Source organism: Manduca sexta, chromosome 24 (assembly GCF_014839805.1).
Source record: "Manduca sexta isolate Smith_Timp_Sample1 chromosome 24, JHU_Msex_v1.0, whole genome shotgun sequence".
NCBI classification, from domain to species: Eukaryota; Metazoa; Arthropoda; class Insecta; order Lepidoptera; family Sphingidae; genus Manduca; species Manduca sexta.
Window position 1 is genome coordinate 9,674,470 of NC_051138.1, and position 22,113 is coordinate 9,696,582.

The 22,113-nt window shown below is 35.3% G+C and overlaps 3 protein-coding genes across 8 annotated transcripts in view; 1 reads left to right on the top strand and 2 right to left on the bottom strand.

Moving 5' to 3' along the window:
• Window positions 1-100: 100 nt before the first annotated feature.
• On the bottom strand, window positions 101-7,355 carry LOC115445388 (synaptojanin-1). The gene has a single exon (XM_030171627.2). It carries the CDS (start codon window positions 4,739-4,741, stop codon window positions 1,472-1,474), a length of 3,270 nt encoding a protein of 1,089 aa, XP_030027487.1. The 5' UTR covers window positions 4,742-7,355; the 3' UTR covers window positions 101-1,471.
• A 184-nt stretch (window positions 7,356-7,539) lies between these two features.
• LOC115445389 (polyphosphoinositide phosphatase) lies at window positions 7,540-14,732 on the bottom strand. Its single transcript, XM_030171628.2, has 12 exons — window positions 14,658-14,732; window positions 13,877-14,087; window positions 13,141-13,573; window positions 12,583-12,903; window positions 12,084-12,428; window positions 11,312-11,513; window positions 10,842-10,975; window positions 10,220-10,447; window positions 9,855-10,047; window positions 9,483-9,637; window positions 8,756-8,950; window positions 7,540-8,463 (listed from the first exon to the last, which is right to left on the bottom strand). The coding sequence occupies exons 1-12, from the start codon at window positions 14,730-14,732 to the stop codon at window positions 8,223-8,225; spliced, it is 2,733 nt and encodes a 910-aa protein (XP_030027488.1). The 3' UTR covers window positions 7,540-8,222.
• A 4,551-nt stretch (window positions 14,733-19,283) lies between these two features.
• LOC115445405 (protein turtle) overlaps window positions 19,284-22,113 on the top strand; it is a 62,995-nt gene continuing 60,165 nt past the window's right edge. For 3 of the 6 annotated variants that reach the window (XM_030171657.2, XM_037442332.1, XM_037442331.1), the window contains exon 1: window positions 19,284-19,669. The gene's annotated coding sequence lies outside the window, so the exon portion shown is untranslated. The remainder of the gene's footprint in view (window positions 19,670-22,113) is intronic. The other 3 variants (XR_005112915.1, XR_005112916.1, XM_037442335.1) reach the window with 2 other exon arrangements.

The following is a 22,113-nucleotide window of genomic DNA, read 5'->3' on the forward strand; positions in this document are numbered from 1 at the left end:
GGGTAAATATTAAAATATGGCTTATATATATAGCTGTTTGTATAACTTTACATTTAACTTATTTACTAGGTGCGCACCTGTATCAAATAAAAGTTCAAGATTAACATTTTAACATTTTATAATTTCGTTTAACTAAGCAGATATCATAATGTAACATAGAACACTGGCATTACCTAGGCATAACGCCATACATTTATATACATTAAATGCATTTATTGTAATTTTATATCTTGCAACTATCCTCAAGCACTAAGATAGATCTATGTTTTTCTTAAAAACATTTAAAAATCCAAAATACTATTGTACCCCCAGAAATAAAAGATCAGGTACAAAGATAGTCATAAAAAAAATAAATAAACGATTTCAAGATGGATTTTATACACCAGAAATCTAACATAAATATCAAGAATAACAGGATGAGAACATAATACAACTATTTTACAAATTTCAATTAAATATATTTAACACTATTACAAGTCCAATAGAATCTCATGCAAAATGCTCAACACAGCCATAAATTGTACAAATCTCGTAAGTAGTATCTATTTATCTCAAAAAGATCAGATTTCCAATATGTAACCAAAAGGAACGAATACATTCAAAATATTTATCGACACTGGATAACGTAATAATAAGTAAGTACTTATATTACTAGATACAATATAATACTAAAAGGTAAAGCTAATTAATTAGCATATGCTATAACATACATAAATTACTATTTCTAAAACATTTATTTATAACTAGTAATTAATGATTAGGAACATAGGTAAATCATAATATTAACAGACATATTATTTATCAACCATATTGGCAGCGTGGTGGACAAAAGGCTTTAGCCCTCTCAATGTTAAAGGCCTCTACCCTGCAATGGAATAGTATTATACAGGTTGATATCATTTTAAAAGGTAGATATACTAATTAAAGGTAGCTTATATGGAGTAAAATGCATGTCCCTATTTTGAAAAAACATATTGTTCTTAATCTAAAACTACAATACAAAAATAAAAAATATACGCATTTGTATAAAATAATTCAATAACTTGTACAAGAAAATACGTAAAGTTTAGAAAAGATTCGATGCAAATAAGGACATTATTTTATACAACTTCCACACTGGCACAATAAATACAATAGCTGATTTACAAATAAATAAGTAGTATACTCATATTTATTGCACTAACATCTAAACTAAATTCCAACAAGAGTATTCACCCATTTTGTTCATATCTACGATATCTATTTGCTTAATAGCATCAATTTCAAACAGCATCAAACAAAATATTGATTTATACTTTGTTGCGGAGCCGCTCAATTTTATAAGTAAATCTATAGTAAACTTTCCCACTCTATGCTATATCATTTCTAATATTGTGGTATATTTATTTGCAATTCTGTATGGGTATTGGATATAAGTACCAAATTATTAATTACATGATAATTGTAATAACTCAGTATACAATGTCTACGTTTAAGAGGCTGGTCGTGGGCGAGCTGGCAATGGAGGCGGTGCGCCTTGTCTAGCGGGCACGGGCGGTGGTGGTCCAAGCGGCGGCGGAGTGCTCACCTCCGGGGGCGGGGGTGGAGCACAGGTCGGTGGGGGGATGTTATCCGCAGGTGGAGATGAAGGTTTGTTAGCCTCTGGTGGAAGCGGCGCCGGACGAGGTGGTGGAGGTCGCGCCGGACTCACAGGCGGCACTCTCGACGGTACCAACGGCGTTGGTGATGGTGCGGGTGGTCTACTGGGTTGCTGTCTCCGCGGGGTCGGTGGTGCCGATCTCAAGGGCCTTTCTGTTTGAGCTTCTCCAAATAGCGGTATAGTATTATTTGAACATAAATTTATTTCAGTTCGTACAATATCGACCCAGTTGGGTGACTTCAATTCAATTCTTAGTGGAATTGAACAAACTGACAACTGACCTTTCTGGGCAGCTGCTAAAGCATTTTGCCCTTCACGAAATGTAATACTTAATGTTTGGTCATCAATAAAACGAACAAGCGTGACTTCACCAAACGTTGCTAATTCTTGTAGTACAGCTGCCATAACATTATCGTCAAAAATCGTTTCATCGCTATTATACTCTTCAAATGGTTGAACAATTATACTAGCATCAGGCGGACCAAGATCTTTAACAACTTCATAGAACACCTCCATGCATTTTGTGTAACTTACTTGAAGGACTTCAATTTCCAGTATTGCAATCACGGGTCTGTGATCACTCTGTTTCAACTCTGCTCTACCATAATGTAGTAATTTTCCGGCCCCCATTTCTGAAGTTCCATCTGGGTCAATAGTGTATTTCCTGCTTCTCCACAATACACGATCGGTCCACGCTGGAGCTCTGCATTTTTCGCTGGTGTCATAGTCATCACTAAACAAGTCGTACTTGTATGTTGGTGAAAACGTAATTTCACCTTCAAAACAATTTTTGAAAACTAGGCCTTGTGATTTTTGTTGGATGAGTTGATCTTTTTCTAGTAATTGTTGTATATTGTTCAGTGCTGCTAGTGATCGCACTTCATCCTTATCTAAATCGATACGATAATTAAAGTCGCCGCACCAGAACACGTAGTCATGTGAGTACAGAGATCTACCCATAGGAAAGGCGATTTTCCTAGTTATTTCTGTGTAATCTGCATTACGTTCAGAGACTTGTGATTGGCCAGCAGCAAAGTGGGCACATACAAAACATAATGACGTGCCGTAAATGACCATACGTATACCAACTGCGCCCTTATTACCAGTAGCACCTCCCAAACCTGTTTTTACAGAATCAAGTGCAACATCTCTAATATGTGGAATTAAATCTTTTCTAACAAATATAAATAAACATACCCCAACTAGCTGGTGGCTAGAAAGAAGAGTATAAGAAGCATCTCTACATAAGACTTTCTCAAGTTCTTCACTCCAAGCTTTAGCATTATCAGAACTTGCAGCCATTATATTGCTGGCATTTAGATCTACTATTTCTTCAAATCCTATGGCAAAAATATCAGATGGGTGCTCTTTTAAATTCACTGTATTTACTAATGATGAATTTGGACAGTCCAATAACCAATCAGCCAACGAAACATCTTTATAAGCCAAACTCCTAAAATGCTTGCCACCATTTACGTTGTATGTACCAATAGTAATTCGTATTGTAGTTGGTTGAGTAAATTCACTAGTTCTGCGACACATCTCTCGGAGCACTGGTGTTGCAGTGTGTAATATATTTGATGGTAATAAAATCCTAGTGCGGTCAGCCAATTCAGAGTTCAGTGTTGAACCCAATAATAATATGTCTATAGCTTCCTGCTTAGAATTGTCCAAAAGATTGTTTTGAATTGTACGAGCAGCTGACCTAGCACCATCAATTAACTTGGAACCTCCCTGAATAGCTCCTGTGCCTGCATATATTTTAGATATTTCATTTCCATTATTTATCCACATTTGCTTAAAAACTTCTTCAAACCTATTAACATTTTGTTTCTTATCTAGACACTGCAATAACATCAATTGCACGGCAAGCATTTCTATGCCTATAAATGTTTGTATGCAGTTAGTTCGGTCTAAGCAATCTAGACAGTTGGTGCGAATAACACCTTTTTGAATATTATAAATGTCTACACCTCTAGCACTAAATATGCCAATATCATCATAGTGTTTTTCTACAATTCTTTTAAATTTAGCCAAGGCAGATTCCACAGAAGATGCCCGAACTTCCTGGTGGTAATCAAAAATGATTTGAATGATATCAGCATGTGGAGACTCATTAATATGCTTTTGAAATGCATTGCTTAGGGTGGCTTCACCTTCACTTCCTCCAATAAGACTAGATCCAAGTAGATTTACAACAGTCACCCCACCATAGTTTCGTTTCAGTTGAGAAAAATGCCTATCACAAGCGCTAGTTGAGGCATCATAGCCTCTGGACATTTTTACTTTATGAGATCCAACTTGGATGCCTGGTTGCTCCCAAAACAATGGCACTGATCCCCTAGTCTGAACATAGGATGCTACGGAGTCATCAATATATATTGCTTGTTCGGTTTCAACAAAATTAGCAACATTGCCATCATCATTACATCCTCGCACATTGAACCTTGTTCCTGCTCTTTCACAACTAAGCCTGGACACTAGCGCCGCTCGAGCCTGACGATGCCCCACATAGACGGTGCGAATTTCAACAGAACCACACATGGCCCTTGTAAGCCAATCCTCACAATCAATACCATATCTTATCAGATGGATAAATAGTGTTCTGTTCCAGAAAAATCTATTATCAGGACTGGCAGCCTTGCTTTTTCTTTGTGCGCACAACGTTAGATCAAAAAGATTGTCATTTACTTTTCCTGAATTCCATGAGAAATAAAAAGTTCCCGAATTTAACAATTTTCTTACCTCCGAAACTTTGTCTTCGCCTTGTGACTGATAAAACAAAGGTAGGAATTGCGTTTGTGTGATTTTGAAGACTTCGACATCGCCGATTTTTCCGACGGAGCAGCAGCCCGTGACGAGGACGAGGTAAAGAAGAAAACTTTCGCCGGAGTTTAGTTGCAATACTCCTAGGCAGCCATAGGCGTCTGCGATTTTGTGATACTGTTTCCGTAAAGTTTCAGCTTCTTGAGATGATAATGAGACTACTGCTTGGGATTCAAACAGAAGTGCCGTGTCTTTATTTCTATGTTGCAAAATTATACTGTATGGACTTGGTGGCGAAGATTTTTCGAGCACTTTAAATCCTTTTGACATAGCCATGACTGCAGTATGCAGACAGCCGAGTTTACTTAGAACTAATAGCCATCCGCCTCTTGCTAATCCAATTCCAACTTTAGAAAGATTCTAATTCCCACTACAATCACCCATAGAAGTCCGATAATGCAAATGTCACATTTAGGGTTACTAGCTGATGAAATTAAATTACCCTTAATAAGTAACTAGATATTACTCGCAGCAATGCCCAGAACAAAACTTTCAGCGTTCCCTAAATAAAAGCCTTAACTAGTTACTAACATTCATTGTTACAATACTCGATTATTATAACATTGAATGCTGAAATAATAGGGAAATTATTCAAAATGGCACAATTTACTTTTAAAACATTAAGTGTTGCAATAATCGACATTTAGAAAATCTTTTCGACCTCTAATCGATTTATCAGATTTCGGTTCTTTTGTATTCGAGAATTAATATTTTTCAAAAAGAATCACCATTCTTAGTACGAAATAAAACAAATGAAATTTCTAAATCATAACGTAATTTAAGTTTTTACCCAGACCCTATCCTTTACACATCTCACATCCACTGTATGAATACTATTAATAGAACCAATAGACATATTGCCATCCCGTTTACAAGCAAAGTATTTTAAAAGTGATGATTTCTTCAAATATAATTATTTTACTTGAACCTGGGGAAATCTTTTAGGTTGGGAGCCGTCTGAGACACGTCAGAAATGCAATAGGCAGTGTTCACAAATGCATATAGGTACATGTCAATAAACCAAAGAGAAAACGTACTTTTTACACGATAAAGTAAAGTCCTCATCTGAAGGACTTCAGTATCAAGCTCAGAACAAGAACAAGCAATCAAGTATACTGTATATTGCTTGTCATTGTTCTGAGAAGTATATCGTCCCTTTTCTGTTTTTTGACATCAACCCCTACTACCTAACTTCAATGGTTTATAACTTGTGGGTTTTTCAACAGATTTCAATGATTAATTCTGTTTTAGAATTTACACGATGTACATTTTATAAAAGTTATAAAAAAATTAGTAACATACCCTATTCAGTATAATGGCTTTTTTTACAATGAAATTAATGAAATATTATTCAAATAACTAAAAAAAATAAAGAACCAAAGGTAAAGATAACATATTGGCGAAATATTAAATGTTAAATTTTTTTCTTCTATACGTATTATTAATTTCCAATAGGTAAGTAGCTTTTAAAATACGGTAGCGCGCTGTTTTTCTGGAAGCACCGCCTCAAGTATTTTTACCTATGGCTTATGTCTCTATGCGTTATATCTATATAGGTTGTCTGTATGTATCTTGAAGAGCGTTATGCTGTTGTGATCACTGCGTAACAATGTTGGATTTGTCAATAGACTTTATAGGCGGCGGCCCACGGGCGGTAGGCGCCAAGCAAGCGCCTACAGGGCGGATTTTAAAGTACGAGCAGCAAAAATAAGGCCAACTTTCTGAAACTTTGTGTATTTTCGCCTTTTTTTTAGGTTCCTGTTAAACAAAATTTTGTTCCTTCCTTTTTTCCAACTGCCCAAAATAATTATATGTAAGTAAATTTTACGTACACCGATATTTATAGATATCTAATCGAAATTTTAATAGTATTGATTACAGTTATCATCGAAATTATTGAGATAAGAAACACCTACTTAGTTATGTAAATACACTAGGATTTTAAGCAATGTATTATTACAAAGTAGATATTCTGACAACACAGAAAGCACAACCAGTTCATTTACTTTTCGCCGTGCGTAGTTATTCCGTCCCATGTAATAGGGAGCGAGTCTGTCGCCGTATTGGGCACATATTTTAGACTCCGGGCTAATACCGAGAAGAAATCCAATAGAAGTGTTCGACCCGGGATTTGAACCCGATACCACCGAGCGTGAGTTGTAAACTACGCTACTGAGACAGTGAACTTTTATACTAACTAACTAGGGTATTACACTCTTTTTTGAAAAGTGTCTCAAATTAACCTTAAGGAGATAAAATGTCACTGAAATTTTATAAAAAAAAATATTCAATCAATAAGTGCCATTAAAATACATTTTTATATTACATTTTAAATTTTCCCGTCTACATAAACAAAAAGGCTAGAGGCCACGTTGACGTCATCTCGACAGTAAACATCAAGTAACAACGCTGTGCATACAGAAAAAGGAAATTATTACAATTAAACTGAGCTACTATTCTTAACATTGGTGTGTTATTCCTGAATTCAAGAATCCTAGAGTAAAAATGACGAACAAATTGTCGATTCACGTACCAAATAATATAACTATAAGGAAAACTTGGTTACAACTTGCGAGAAGAGATCCAAATTTATTGTTCGAAAAATTTGTCTATTTCGATAATTTAGAAATAGTGAACGCGTATTGACATCAAGTAGTTTACAGCCTTGTTGTCGTCATCATGGTGGCACTCGTTTCGCATATTTGTAAAACAGATTAAAAAAAGTCAAAACTTTGATTGAATTTAAAAATTTAGTTTATAATTTTATGAATTGAAACTACTATTTTCCAATTGCCTTTTCATTAAACTGTCTTATTTGTGTATTTTTTCTCACCTACACTAAAAAACCCTATTATATTTTAATTTTTAAATTTAACCAAGTCAGGTAGAAATTACTATGTAACTAATGTCTTATGAAACTTGGAGATACATAATTACTGAAGTTTCTTTAATGTTTTAAGTAGACACTAAATAGAATACAAAAAAAAATATACCTTTTTGTTTTGACGGTAATAGAATAACCCAATATACCTATAGACTACAGGCACATGCATTAGTTCAAGAAAAATTGAATTAAAAATGGATAACGATTTATATTTATTCATAAAATAGTTATAATAATAACATATTACACCTAATAAATATCTTCATGATATAAGCACAAGCAGTGGTCTAATGTACAATGGATCTATCGTCAAAAATCATAATCCTTAGCCATACCATGTTGTTTCAAGTCATTAAATCACAGAAGGGTAATGAACTATTATATTATAGTTCCCTAGGTTACACAGTTAGTCAACGAAAAGCTAGGCGTCTATACTTCCCCTCGGTTAAAGTACCGTGCGGCTATGATGAAAGTAGTTGAACAAAATCAAAATTTCAAATCGCCTGCACTTCTGTGCCCCTATCAACAAGCGTTTTTTCTTCAATAAAATAAACTTCAAAGGGTTTACTTTTTTCAAATAACGAAATAAGAATATTTCACTTGAAGCTAATGTTCAGGTGTGTTTTAGGGTGTTAACTTTGTTCAGTTACTTTTGTGTCTGACAGTACACATTTTAAAATATTGTAACAAATCATAATATGCTAATGCATTAAATTCCTATTATGAATTTTACTAGTATAGACAATTTCCAGATTTTCAAAACTGCTTTTTGTATTAAGCCTAGTTCAATGCCAAATTTATAGCATTACATATATAATGTTTCGAGGTATGTAATACATTTGGCTAACGTAACGTAGAATTTCAATAACTGCTCTACAAGCTAAAGTTTACATACTGTTTATAAAGTGCTATAGAATTTGTGGATATAGGAATATGTCCTTTGGTGCGTTGTACGTAATCGTGGTATATTTCTTTGGACGCCTTGGTGACCGTCGGCGGGATGACATCGACAGAACTGTCGATTGTAAACGCGCTGTTGAGAGTGATCACGATGTGAATGTCGGACTTGTAGCGCGGGTTCGAGCGCTTCTCGAAGTTCACGTAGCGTTTGTACCTTAAATAAATTTATATGTTTATATTAAAAAAAAAATATGAGCATTTTTATAGTTACCGTCTTGAAGAACTCTTGCATTTGTGTAGGTTGTCCTGAAATCCTGTCCTCCAGGCGGTCGATGTCAGACAGAGGCCAGGTGACAAAAACGAATCAAAATAGTTTTGTAACAAGCGATATTTTTGAAAAAGTATGTCGCGTCGAAACACATTTAAATCTGGAATCTCTACTTTTCACCAAGATCATATTTATGATTGCTATAAAAAAAGAACAATGTAAGAGGGTAAGTATTTACATCACCATATCTCTTTTGCTGGGCTCGCCGAGAGGCACTCTGTTAGTTCTCTTAATAGCCGGAAACAGAGGTGTTTCTTCTTCTTGTTTCGCCTCTAAAATCTTAGCGACGAGCGTCAATGGTGAGGGAGTTACTAGCCGCGAACTCGGAGTGGAACTTGTTAAATCATCGTCCGTTGAGGAATCAGTATTTGAACTGAAATACAAACATACAAATAATAATGTATAATAGTTTTAGATATTTATCAGATATCACATATTATATAACAGAATGGACGGGCCTTATTGGCTAGTAGTTAGGCAGTGTACTTACACTGCCTTACAAACCAACCTGAAATAAGATTTTGCTGTTTTCGCATTGTGAATTACGTTTTCGAATGACTAAATGGTGGGTGAAGAGCGCCCACTAAATTTCTTTTTGTTTGGTTTAAGGCCTGCAGCGTGCCACAACTCTTCATATATAGTTGGTGTATGGTGATGCCAGCCCCGACAAATTCCAGACCGTAGAAGGGCACATAAATGGCCAGACCCAGTATCATTTTTGAGTCATGCATGAACATAGATATTGATGCTGGTTTTGTGCCGATAAAATGGTTATTACAGCACAAGACTACTTGCTGGCAGATGCCCAACTTATCCTTTACCAAATTTTCCCTTTTTTTTGTTTGCTTGTTGTAAACATCAAAATTCATATTAATAATACGCAATATAAAGTAAGTGTAACATACTCGCTGGAATTATTAGAAGTAGTGCTGGATCGGCCGCTGATGACGGGGTTCTTGGAGGTGGGGCCTTTGCTCTGGCCGATGGCGCGGCCGCGAACCACGAACGGACTGAAACTCTCCGAGAACGTCGGCGCCAGATCACGGAGTGTGTGACACATCTGTTCAACAAATGTGCAAGTCAGTCCTTTATTTATTTATGAAAGAAGGCAGGCTAAGTACAATAAATTATAAGAAGCTTGTTGGTTATTGATTTTCGCATAACTAGAAAATCTAATAGGTTAATAAAATTCGATTCCAGTTAAGTCTATTGATATAAACTGATACAGCATTATCTTATTATGCACACAGTTATAATCGTGTTTCTCTACAAGTTACCTTAAACTCGAAACTCTCCGTAAATACTGTGTACTCAAACGGTCTATTGTAGTCGTGGTAAGGGTCAACCATTTCTATGGTGCTACTAGAATCACCCTGTATACCTATAATCTCGCAACACAGCTTCCTCATCTCATTGCACGGCATCGGGAGATAACGCAATACGTCATCATCCCACCACTTTGTAAGTGACCTACAAAATAACAAAAATAAGTGTTATAAAATACTAAGATACCTTGATTTACAGTATACTGCGTTTGAAAGCGATTTGAAATTTTGAATTAGTTCAGTTTATTTTGTTGCTACAATAGGACATTATGGATAAGCGGGTATATATAATAATAAAAAAAAACAAATGTAATTACCTTTTTCGAGGTATATAAACCATAGATTCAGGGTGATGCAAGTAATAATCACTTTGGTAGTCCCATATTGGCGGTTTGGCAGGGTCCGGTATGAACAGACCTAGAAACAAGTTCATCGTGTTTTGTTTCTCCGCGTCCGAAAACGTATTGGAGTAGTATCGACTTAGCGTTTGCATTATATCGTTCCCGTGGGACGACCACGGCGCTGTCTTCCGGTATGTTTTTATTCTGAAATGGACAAAGAATGTCTATACATTCTTACAAAATACAACGAAATGTTTATGAAAACTGTAGAGAATGTCAAAAATAAGTCTATACGAAAGTATAAAGCAGAAGAGTTTGTTTTTTTGAATGCACTAATGTCAGGAACCACTAAACCTACATATTTACAACCTATTTACTTTTTATACCGGAAGAATATTAACCCCGGCAATAAAATTTACTTGGTGGAACTGAAGGCTAATAAATAAGAATTAGACATTCATTAACTTTTATGGACATCCAAGTATATTTTTTTGCAGCCGTTACTTCTTGTTTTTTGGACAAAAGTCCATCCATACCCGAGACTCACTTCTATGAATTTAAAGATTACTAAGAAACTTATTATTATTATTTAATTTACCTGTGGACTAATTGAGACCCGCCATACTGTAGTGCCAATGTGTCGCCATGGTCTTCGTAGAGTCCTTCCAATAATCTCGCACAATCTGAGTCGAATTCGATAACTGGCTCTCCTATTAGACCCAATGCGTATAGCTACAAACAATATTAGTCACATAAAATATGAATACAATAAATTAATGTCTGAAATATGTTGGTACCTTTTATATTTATATACTTGCCCACTGCTGAGCTTTATATTTATATAGAGTTAAATAATTTGTAAATTGTACGATATGCATTTAAAAATTTGGCTTTTATTATTATGTAGTTATTTTAAGGATGCCTACATTTTAAATTTAATTTTATTGCGTCCGTTTTTGAGAGGCTCGCGATTTGCATGCGTGTATTCTACGCCCTGCGCGAGAACTATGCACATGGAATGAGCTTGGTTATTTACACCCACTGCTACCCGCGTACTCGTGTACTCACTTGATAGGCGAGCACGCACTTGCCGATGGCGAACTGCGCGGTGTTGGTGCGGTCGAGGCAGTCGACGCAGTTGACGCGCGCCAGCCCCGCCTGCACGCGCCCGGCCTGGTGTCCCGCCGCGCCCCCCACCGCCCCGCCGCACGCCGCAGAGCTCACGAATATGCCCGTCCGACGCACCACTGTACGCGCTATCGCCGATAGCCTAACGAATGATCACGTTTTCAAATCAAATTATTTTTAATGAGAAAATTAATTGTATACTTGTGAAATCTGTCCCAGAATAAATTTTAAATGCGAAGTTTACAATACAAACATCTTTTTTAAAAACATACTAGGTGGTGCTCACAGCTTCGCCGGCAAAACACTATACGAAGCAAGCTCCATATATATAAAAAATCAGACTAAAGAAATTCCTTTGTCCCGTGGGAGCGTATTGTCAGGATAGTAATCCAAAATGTTGTCTCCATGTGTGTCAAATTACAACCAAATCCGTTGAGTAGTTACTGTGTTTACTTCTAAAAATCGTACATCATCAATACACATTCATACATACTTTTGGCATTTATAATATTTGTAACAGTAAGATAAAACTTATCTACATAAATTACCATGTAGAAATATTATAAATATGATTTTGTTTATAACATACATTCACCTAGTTGTTTCAAACCTAGATATAAGCAACTTTATTTAAGTAATAATTAAATATTCTCATTGACCTATCATAAGTGCAAGTATGTTTGCCTTAGTGATGAAAAAAAAATCGACTTACTTGTCTAAAACTTTGGCATCGGCACCTTTGTTCATCCGTGCCATGTCTAAGTGATAATACTGTATAGCAAACTCTGGGGGTAGAAATTGGTTCAAATATTTTATAGCATTGCTTATAACATCAGTCAACAGAGATTCGTGTTTCTTCTTTTCTCTTTTCTTGACTAGATTTAAAAACATTATTGGTGAACCATATCGGCACATAAGATTGTTCAAATGTTTTCCTGGTATTTCTGCAAAAGGATCACTGAGATCAATTGATATTGCTGGTTTTGGTACCATTTTAGACACATCTTGAGACCAGTAACTTGGTATAGAGCCTCTCAGTTGGACAAATGAACTAAACCTGCAAAATAAAAAGAAATATTTTAAATACTACATTCAAAAATAATTTTAAAATGAATAATGTGGGTAACAATAAATAGAGCTAATATTGTGGTTGGTGTAACAATATATGATTTTACCCAGAAATTTCTGTATAATGCAGAAAAAGTATTTACCTTCCAGACGCAAATGATGACACCATAGAATCATGCACAATTTGTTCAGTTTCTACTTCATTAGCCACATCTCCATGCATATTGGCACCTCGTTTAAGAAACCTTGTACCTGCATATCTATTACTCCTCCTAGCAATGAGGGTCAAATATACTGGTCTTCCAAATATGTTGAGGTTGCTCTGTTCTATAAACCCATGCACAATGTATAGAATCCAATCTGGATGTAACTGTGAATGTACTGCAGAAAGCAAATGACTGTTCCAAACAAATCTCCATTCTGGAACTGCTCGGACTCCAAAATCAAGCCTCTGATTTAAATGTCTGTAAATATGCAAAGGTGTTGGTATATTTCATAATAAACTTATAATTAAAGGGCAGTAAAGTTAATGTACCAAGGAACATCATAATATGGCACCAAAATAATAACCTATGAATAATATGTATAAAATTTGTGTATATACTATTATTGTGACTACAGACTGCAGATGAATATTAGTAACAAAATACCATAATAATACATATAATACTTATAAACATTAAAAATATTACAACACACACCCAATCTTCTCAGCCCTCTGTTGCACTTGTCTCTTCCATGTTTCAAATATATCTTCATCATCATCCTTTTTGTTACACTCACACTTTTTCTCCTGCTTCTCCATATTGCCATTTAGATTGGATTGATAAACTGCAGCTGTGATGGGCTTTGGAAATAACGCAGGAGCTAATTGTCTTGGAGGAGCCATATTCATTTGTAAAGTATGAGTGATGTCATAACTATAGCTATAGTAGAAGTTAGTGGAAAGATCAATGGCGAGGAACATTTTCAGATATCGCTGCTCGTCAGGATGTGGAGGCTTGTTGTTTTCATTTGGAATGTATATTGTGGCTGTATCTTCAATCTTGTATATGGAGTGTGAGCCTATCGCAGCAATCTTCCTTCTTTTTGTTACAAGTATTATGTAGTATCCTTCTAGAAATCTTATGAAGCCTGAAATTAGATAATTAATTCCATTTTAAATTTTGTAGTGGTGTTTTTTTAACATGAATTGATATTTGCGCACCTAGAACAGTCACATTCTATATTTACTATAATTAAATATTCATCCCAATTTATCAACAATATTTGGTGCCCAGTAACAGCTCATGTTGCTCTGTTATCAAATATTTGAGTCATCCAATTTTAAATACCTAAGTTCATTGTGGATGGGAGAGGTGATGTAAAATGAATAAAGGTGTGTATTGTGCAAATAATTATGCTAAGTAGAAATTTTAGAATAATAAAAACCCTTACCAACAATTCCAAAAGCAGAAACTAATTTATTAAGTCCTGTTGACCTTCCACTTCTGTTGCCAAAGCCAATCATATTCAGCAGTTGGTGTATCTCTTGCTTGTTGTACTCAACTTTATCATCAACCAGTATTAATTCTTTGGGGTCTGTTCTATCTATTTTAAGCACTCTAAATCTGGTTTCTGTGTTGTTTGAACCAATTAGATAAAATCTCTGCAATATGTACATTTGACTATAGTATTTAATATGTTTAATTATTAATGTGATAATACTAACTGCTTACTTTGATAATACAATAATTCTAATAATAAGCTAGTGCTGCATTTAAATGGAAAATAATATTTATTTAAGGAGCTCCAATTAAATAAACATGGCATATAATAAATACAATGTCATAGCATTTTACAATTGGCAATGTGACATGCCCCTTCGATTATAGGAGACCACAGCATGCAAATTTATATATTAGTATACTAGCAAAATAAAGAAAAAATGATACATATTTTAAATATTATGTGAAAGTTTGGGAACACATTTGAAGTTTAACAATGTATCACACTTATGCTGCGGAAAGAATTTGGAAAAAACTATGACACACAGATCAGTGCCAGATTTATATGTTCCTTAAGACCACTTAGTTTGCGTTGCCTCGCATGTCCTGCGAGCGAGTGCTTATTTTGCTGGACCGAAAAATCAATGTCCCCGATTGCAACTATGAAGCTCCCTATGGCGCTGCCACAATTGCAATCCCAAGCTAATGTATAAAATTTATAATGAACTCACTGCTTTAGTTTCGTAAAGTGCTATCCTTTGAATAGAACTAATGATAGGATGAAACATTACATCTCGTTTCGACATTTTCTTGTTTGGTCACAAAGTAATATTTCTTAATAGGTACGTAAGTACTAAAGTTAGACCGATTTATAAATCTAAATTCTAAGGTGATATTATGTTACAAATTACAATTAAGACAGAAAAATAAAAGAATATCGTTGAAATTTAGTTAAAACTGAATTGTATGTATACAATACATAATATACATTAGAGATATACATTTGACACCTCTGTAATATTTAGGGATGTGAAGGTGTTTCAATCAATGTATCATATCGTGTCCATATTGTGTTTTCATCAGTAAATAATTATGTATTTATTATTTGGGATAGGTTTTTATAACTGGAATTTGTCGAAATAAAGCAAATAGGAAAAAGTCACGACTGGCTGCAGAGTAGTACTTAGAACTCAGAATTACGATGATCGCTAGATGTAAAGATTTAATTCAAATTTAGTTGAGAAATAAAAAACCCAGAGGGCTGAGGTACGTAAGCAAGTCCTTAAAACCGTAATACAATTGTATTTGCACAATTGGTCAGCGGAAAAAACAAACATTGTAATAATGTTTTCTAGATAAAATCGAACACACCAGGTAGCTAAACCTACATAGAAATGAATATACTTTCTATGTCAATTTAAAGAATTGAAATCACACCCAAAACGCAGCACAATTTCCATCAAATTAATGAAAAAACAGCTCAAACAAAATATTGTCAAACAACTCGTTTAAAAATGAACCAATCATGGCTGTGGTGATGTATTAATTATATAATTACTACTAAAGTAAATTAATTCAAAATTATCGATAAAATTCTTATCTTTTGTTCGGCTGTTGTACATCTCTATTCTTGAATATTGACAATTGACAGCTTGTACTGATTTTTTATCAGTGTTGCCAGAAGGTTACATTTCTTACATTTTTCGTTACTTTTGACCCCCTCGCGTAACATGTAAGTAATTTTTATATCTAAGGCAATTTTCGTAACTTTTGAGAACAACGATATTTGTAATACAAAATTTTTATTGTAAACAGTTTACGAACGCATTTCTATTCAACGCATCCAAATTGAACGCACCTAAAATTGGCGGGTCTAATAAGTATTTCACTCCATATTACACTTAGAGATGGCTTGCCATGACAAAATGAAACGTATCTTGCATAAATTAAAAACTTGATTTTGCTTGAGTGTGTGCGCGCACATTTCCTACTTCGCGAGTCCCCGCGGTTTCGTAGCTACAGAAATGCTTGCCCAAAAATGCATAAATTAAAAAAAAACAATAATGTAACTTTAGCAGCAAAAATGTAACATTTCAGGAAAAAAAACGTTACTTACGACTCAAGGGCCCTGGCAACACTGTTTTTTATTGTTCTGAGAATATTTTATTCTTACTTTGCATCTTTGATACAGCTAACTGCTAATCACAACAAATTAGAATTGTAATAATATTCTTACATTGATATTAAAAAATCACGCTGTTAACAATGGAGTCACAATCTAAAAATTTTATTGATGTTGATCCCTCGAAAAAGCAAAGCGCTATGGGCTTTTCTTGTTTTATTTTTTTAATTTTTGGGTGCCATAAATCTACACTTCTATACTATTATATAAAGCTTAATAGTTTGTTTGAACACACTAATACTGGTTTAAACGTGAAAAATAGGTATTTTAGTAGAGTGCGTTCGGCTAATTTCGGACGGTTTTTCGGTGTGTTGCGAGGAGCACCTTAATTGTCCACAAATAAATGTTAAAAACGTTAAATGTATATCATTCTAAGTTCTAACATTCAAAATGTACTATTTTATTATTTTACATAGGTATTTACAAATAGACATTGTAGAGTGTAGGTCCCCCCCAGCAAGAGAAGGTTCAAGTACAGATCCCGCAGTCAACACCGAGGGAAACCTGCGAACGGTATACTGGTTCCCCTCGGCTTAGCGACGGGGCCCTAGAGGAAGAGAGGAAGAGGAGAAATAGGGGAGGAAAAAAGGGGGAAAGAAGAGGAAGTATTAGGATGGGCGGAGTGAAGACGAGAGGTAATGTTTCCCTCTTAGACCCACACATTCACTGTGTGCCTAGGGCCGCGACAAATGTCCCCCAGTGCATGGGCGTGCATTCGATGTGGAGACCCAGCGCACAAGAATTGCTTTGAGGGGAGTAAGAGAAAGTTATATTACGTCAGAATAAAGTAAATTGATTATAACAAATAATATTATGTAAGTAAGTGCCCGCGCTGTACGGCACAGCTCTGAGGTAAATTGATAATGGTTTTTTTGCTCAATATTAGCCCGAAGTCAGAACGTGCCCGATATGGCGATAGGCCTATCAGAGCATGCGATGGAACACAGTTGAAAATTACCCCTTTGCCTATCACTCTGGGGACAAAGACGTGATGCGTGTTTTTTTTGTTATTTACATTGAATTTATTTTAAGGTGGTAGCTCAAGGTCCATTTTCATACATTTTGTTTCGGCTTTAATCTGGGTAACTAAACAAGTATTGGCAAGTAAAGAATTTAAATTCACGTCTAGTTAGTGATTAGTTCTCGCAGTTGAAAGAAAAACGTAAAAATAATTAATAATCATGGATATTTCGGCCTTTAAAATTTAATATGACGAAATTTTCAGTGCAACTACTGGACATAATGAGCATCTTACGTGTCAGAATGGCGAGCGCAGTGGAATAAAGCTTACTTACATTTTCCTTTCTTTTTTTCCTCGTCCTTTACTTTAAAGCCATTGCAGTACTGAAGCCACAGGGTCGCCAATCACCAATACCTAATTAGTAGCGACCGTTTGGCAACCGAATGGATCGGGCCTAGCAAAAATAAAATCTCAATGAATGATGACCTGCCACGCGATATTCATGGCATAATAATGATAGTATTAGACCTGTGTTATATACTGTTCCATTGTTGGGCACGGGCCTCCTCGACTACTGCGGGGGATTAGGCCTTAGTCCACCAAGACCTAGTGCGGTTTGGTAGACTTCACACACCCTCGAAAATTCCTAATAAAGAATTTCTCAGGTATGCAGGTTTCCTCAGGATGTTTTCTTTCACAGTTAAAGTAAGCGACAGTTTACAAAGAATACACACATCATATTTAGAAGAGTCAGAGGTGCGTGCCCTTGGGTTTTGAACCTGTGGACATTCGTCTCGGCAGTCCGTTCCACAACCAACTAAGCATCGCCGCTTCTTTTTTTATCCATGGTAGGTAAGTATGTAGTTGTTATGACACATGAGTCTGTTATAAAAACAAATTAAAGCACTTGGCTACTATGTACTTATATACTGGCAGATTGAAATTGACTGCTATTGGCAGGTATTTTTAATTTTATTTAAATATAAATACTTACACATATAAATATCTTAATTTTATTGTCAAAAAAAAGTATGAAATTGTTTAAATAGGGAAGAAAAGTATTTGAAAGAAAAAAAAGTATTTTTCAAATTTATGTTTTTATTGTCCTAAACACATATTTTTGTGTGCTTTTAGAACACGCTAGCAATTTTTTGTTACGCTTTAAAACTCTCAAAGCTACTTTTACAATCTAAAATTAAATTTAAATAAATAAATAGCTTTTTTTAAATTGTTGTCAACGTAATATGTACTACGATCTATTATACCTAATAGTATCGAATATCTATTAATAGTTCAGTACTTATTCAATTATGAGGTATAAATATAACACATATTCACTCTAAATGATTTGTTTTACATATCACAGTAAAGATTAAAAATAAAGTATTTTCACATACTTTATTTTTATACAAAGTAAGTATAAAGTATATTTATCGAAAATAAAGTAGGATACGTTATTGTAAAGTACGGTTGGCAACCTTAATTGTAACCGATGATTGAAACATTTTTTACAATGGACCATTTTCTTAACTGTTTTTAATTTTAATACAAGTTACTTACGTATATCTCTGTATTATGCAAGACACGTGGTAAGTATATTACGTGACAAAAGTAATAATTGGCACTGTACCTATGTGCACCAATAATTTGCCTATGTTAAATTTAAACCATGGGCGTTAATGGTTGGTACTTACGTACCTAAGTATATTATCATCGGTATTAGTGATTCCTTAATCTTTACAGAAAGTACGCGAGTGAAATTAGAACCGACGCGTACAAATGCTTAGCGGCTCTCCCCCGTTACTACTTAATGCAACCAAATTAAGTATAGGTATGCATTGTGGCTACACGTGGGTAGTTATCTACTCATGAACTCACAAAGAAAAACACACAGGCGAAACATATTACCTACGCCGAGGTGCCACTCCCAACAAGCTTCCTAGCCTTACTCAAATATTTGTGTGGACTTGGAACTGGGTCAAAACTCAAACCCGTGCACCTTACACATGCTGCCATCCGCCAAATTACAAGTGCATGTTGCTATTGCCAAGTACCACGATCTGCATCCTAATGGTTCTGGGCTGAGATAACCTGTCGGACTGCATTGTACATTTATTGTGTGAATTCATGTGTGTAAATGAGGCTTCATCTTTGGGCCGGCGCGGCGCGGCGCGGCGCGGAACGTGGCCGTAAATCGGCAGCGGGTAAAGCTGTATAGTACCGAAGCGGGCGGGAGGCTTGCAGGGCGCATGCGCGCGGGGGCGCTGGCGTCGCGAGCGAGTCAGTCCTATGCGCGTCTCCGAGCCTGTGTTACTTGTGTTCCGTTAGCCCGTCTAACTGACGCACTCATCGCAAACGAACTCTATGAAATAATAATGAATTCGCAAACCGGCCTACTCGCTATGGTGGTTCGATAGTTGTTTGTGTAATAACCTGGGCTTCAGTGTCGTCGAGGGCAGCGGGCACCGGCGGACCGGTCCACACAGGGAGGCTGCGCCGGTCTCACGCCCGAGTACAGTGGAATGCGGCAATTTTAACTACTGCGGACTTGGACACCCATTCCAGAACAGGGATCAAATATATATTGCCCATCCAATAAGGTAAGTGCATTGTGCCGCTCTACCTCGTAAAGCAAATTAACAAAAACAAATGCAACATACAACTAGAATATACATTTCCGTGAAATTCTTCTAAGCATATTTCAATATTGAGTTTTTGGTTTTTCTTCTTTTAGCTTAGCTTTTTCTCAATTTTGTATCTGAGTAGCCATGACCCTCATTTTTTTAAAAATGTAGATACCCACATTAAATTTACCATAACCGTTGGTTACTTTCAGTAGGTAGGTACATACTACGATGTGTAGTGTACGTGACTTTTTGGAAATCCTGGGAATTACAGGAACAAGCATACATTAATACATAATAATATATCGTCAAGTCTGCTGTAAAGTTTCATGGAACAAATTCTTATTGACCACCGAAATCTTCATTTACCTATTTCGGCTCAACGATCTCTACATAAATATCGATTATATAAATCATACAGTTCGGTATAAAGGTACTCCTTTTAAACTTATTAGGTGTACCTTCTATAAAATAATGTGGTAGAATATTCGAAATGATTATATATTTTCCTTGAACCGTTTCTTGTAATAAGTCAAAAATATTAAACTATTGTAATTACGTAGACAGTGTAATATCTAGTAACAAAACTTAACATTTTAAAAATAGCATTGAGTATTTATCCTTCAGTGTAAGGAATATGATTAACACGGAAATATTACAATGCAGGTAATTAATTATAATCGAAGAAACAAAAATACATTAAGCATTTTCCGGCGAGGCGTGAGTGGTTGAACAAAGCGTATGTCAAGCTCTAAAGGAACATCTGTTATGACATATTGTACATTACCTACTTATAGTCCGTTAAAAAAACAAGTTCATTACAATGTTTATTAGGTAAAAACGTAATGAAAATGATTCATACTTAATTTTTTTAGTCTACATATTCAATCTATCACTAATAGCAATAATTCGGACGTTCTAAAATTGCGAAACGCCTGTGATGTCAGAACAACGAGCACTGAGCAGGTACACGACGGATTAAGTAAGATAGATCACTTTCTTTTCAGCCGACTCCGACTCTGAGAGAGACTATTCAACTTCGCTCTCAATTTCTCACGGTGCGCAACGTCCGCGAACAAAAATACGAAATGTCCATTGTTACTTTTTAAAATATTCTCTACCATTCGCTTTATTCAACCAAATGTAACTGGATGCGCAAAAAAGACATCAAATGTTACGCTAATGACAGGCGAATGGATTAAGTTCTTCATGCGCCTTTGATAAATCAATAATTGAGACTTATTTCGTTATTATGTTTTAAAGTTTTGTACTTGATATTATGTGTACATAAGAGTTGGATATAAATCCCCAGAGGATGAGTGTAATTATTAAATACCAGCAAAAATCGTTAGATAACGGTCCACCGCGGTATTTGATACAAAAACTTGTTACCTAATTTTGCAGCTACATCTGATATTCATAAAACATACATTTTCTTATGTTAATAAAGGTCAATGACTGGGTACAATATTAACAGGTTATCACGTTATGTAAAAACACAGGACCGTAAATTCAAGCAAATTGAGTTTTTTTTCTTTGTTGTATCACAATAATAATTTAGTAATAATGCTGACATATGACTGTTTTACAAACTAAAACCACGAGTACAGCCGTGAACTAACGCCCAGATGGTTGATACTTTACAGAACTTTAACGCGTGTCATAATAAACGCCCTGGTTGTCGCATTCCTCAACTTCAAGATCTGAAATGATATTAAGGTTGAGCTAATTATCCGCCAATGGTGGAGACGGTTATCAGGCTACACAAAATGTCATTAAGTTGACTAAGACAGTTACCCTTTTAGTAGTAGAGCAGGTTCGTTGTCAGCAATGGGAATCTTTATAATACAGAACTATTATTAACGCAGTTATGAAATAGATTCTAAGAGAAGACAAAAAACTCCGAATAGAAAATAAGTTTTATGGTGTGATAAAGTGGTGAAGACACACAAAAATATATTGAATATTAATGATCCCACAGGCCTGGAATAAGCAGTGCGTGAGATGTGAGAAGGAGATGTATTCTTACAGTAGTCCGTGGATACCTATATAATTAATAAGTTTCGTTGGATGGTGGAATTACTCTCCTTCTGGGAAGTGACTATAAAAAATATCAAGCATTAATTATTTTCAGTCGTTAATTTTAGCTATCAAATGCATTTATTTTTATTTGTGTCTATAGAACTAGCGACCTGCTCCATTTTTTATGGGAATGAATATTTGAATTTACAATACATTTATAATAAACACAAATTTACTGAAGAACATATTTTTATATACGAAAGCCTCCCTCAAGACGTCACTTAAATGATCGATGATCCGGATCAATGTTTATGAAATACTTATGATCTGTGATCGGGAAATTATAACTGGTAAAATCTTGATTTGTTTGACGGAAGAATGAATACGAAATCCAATGC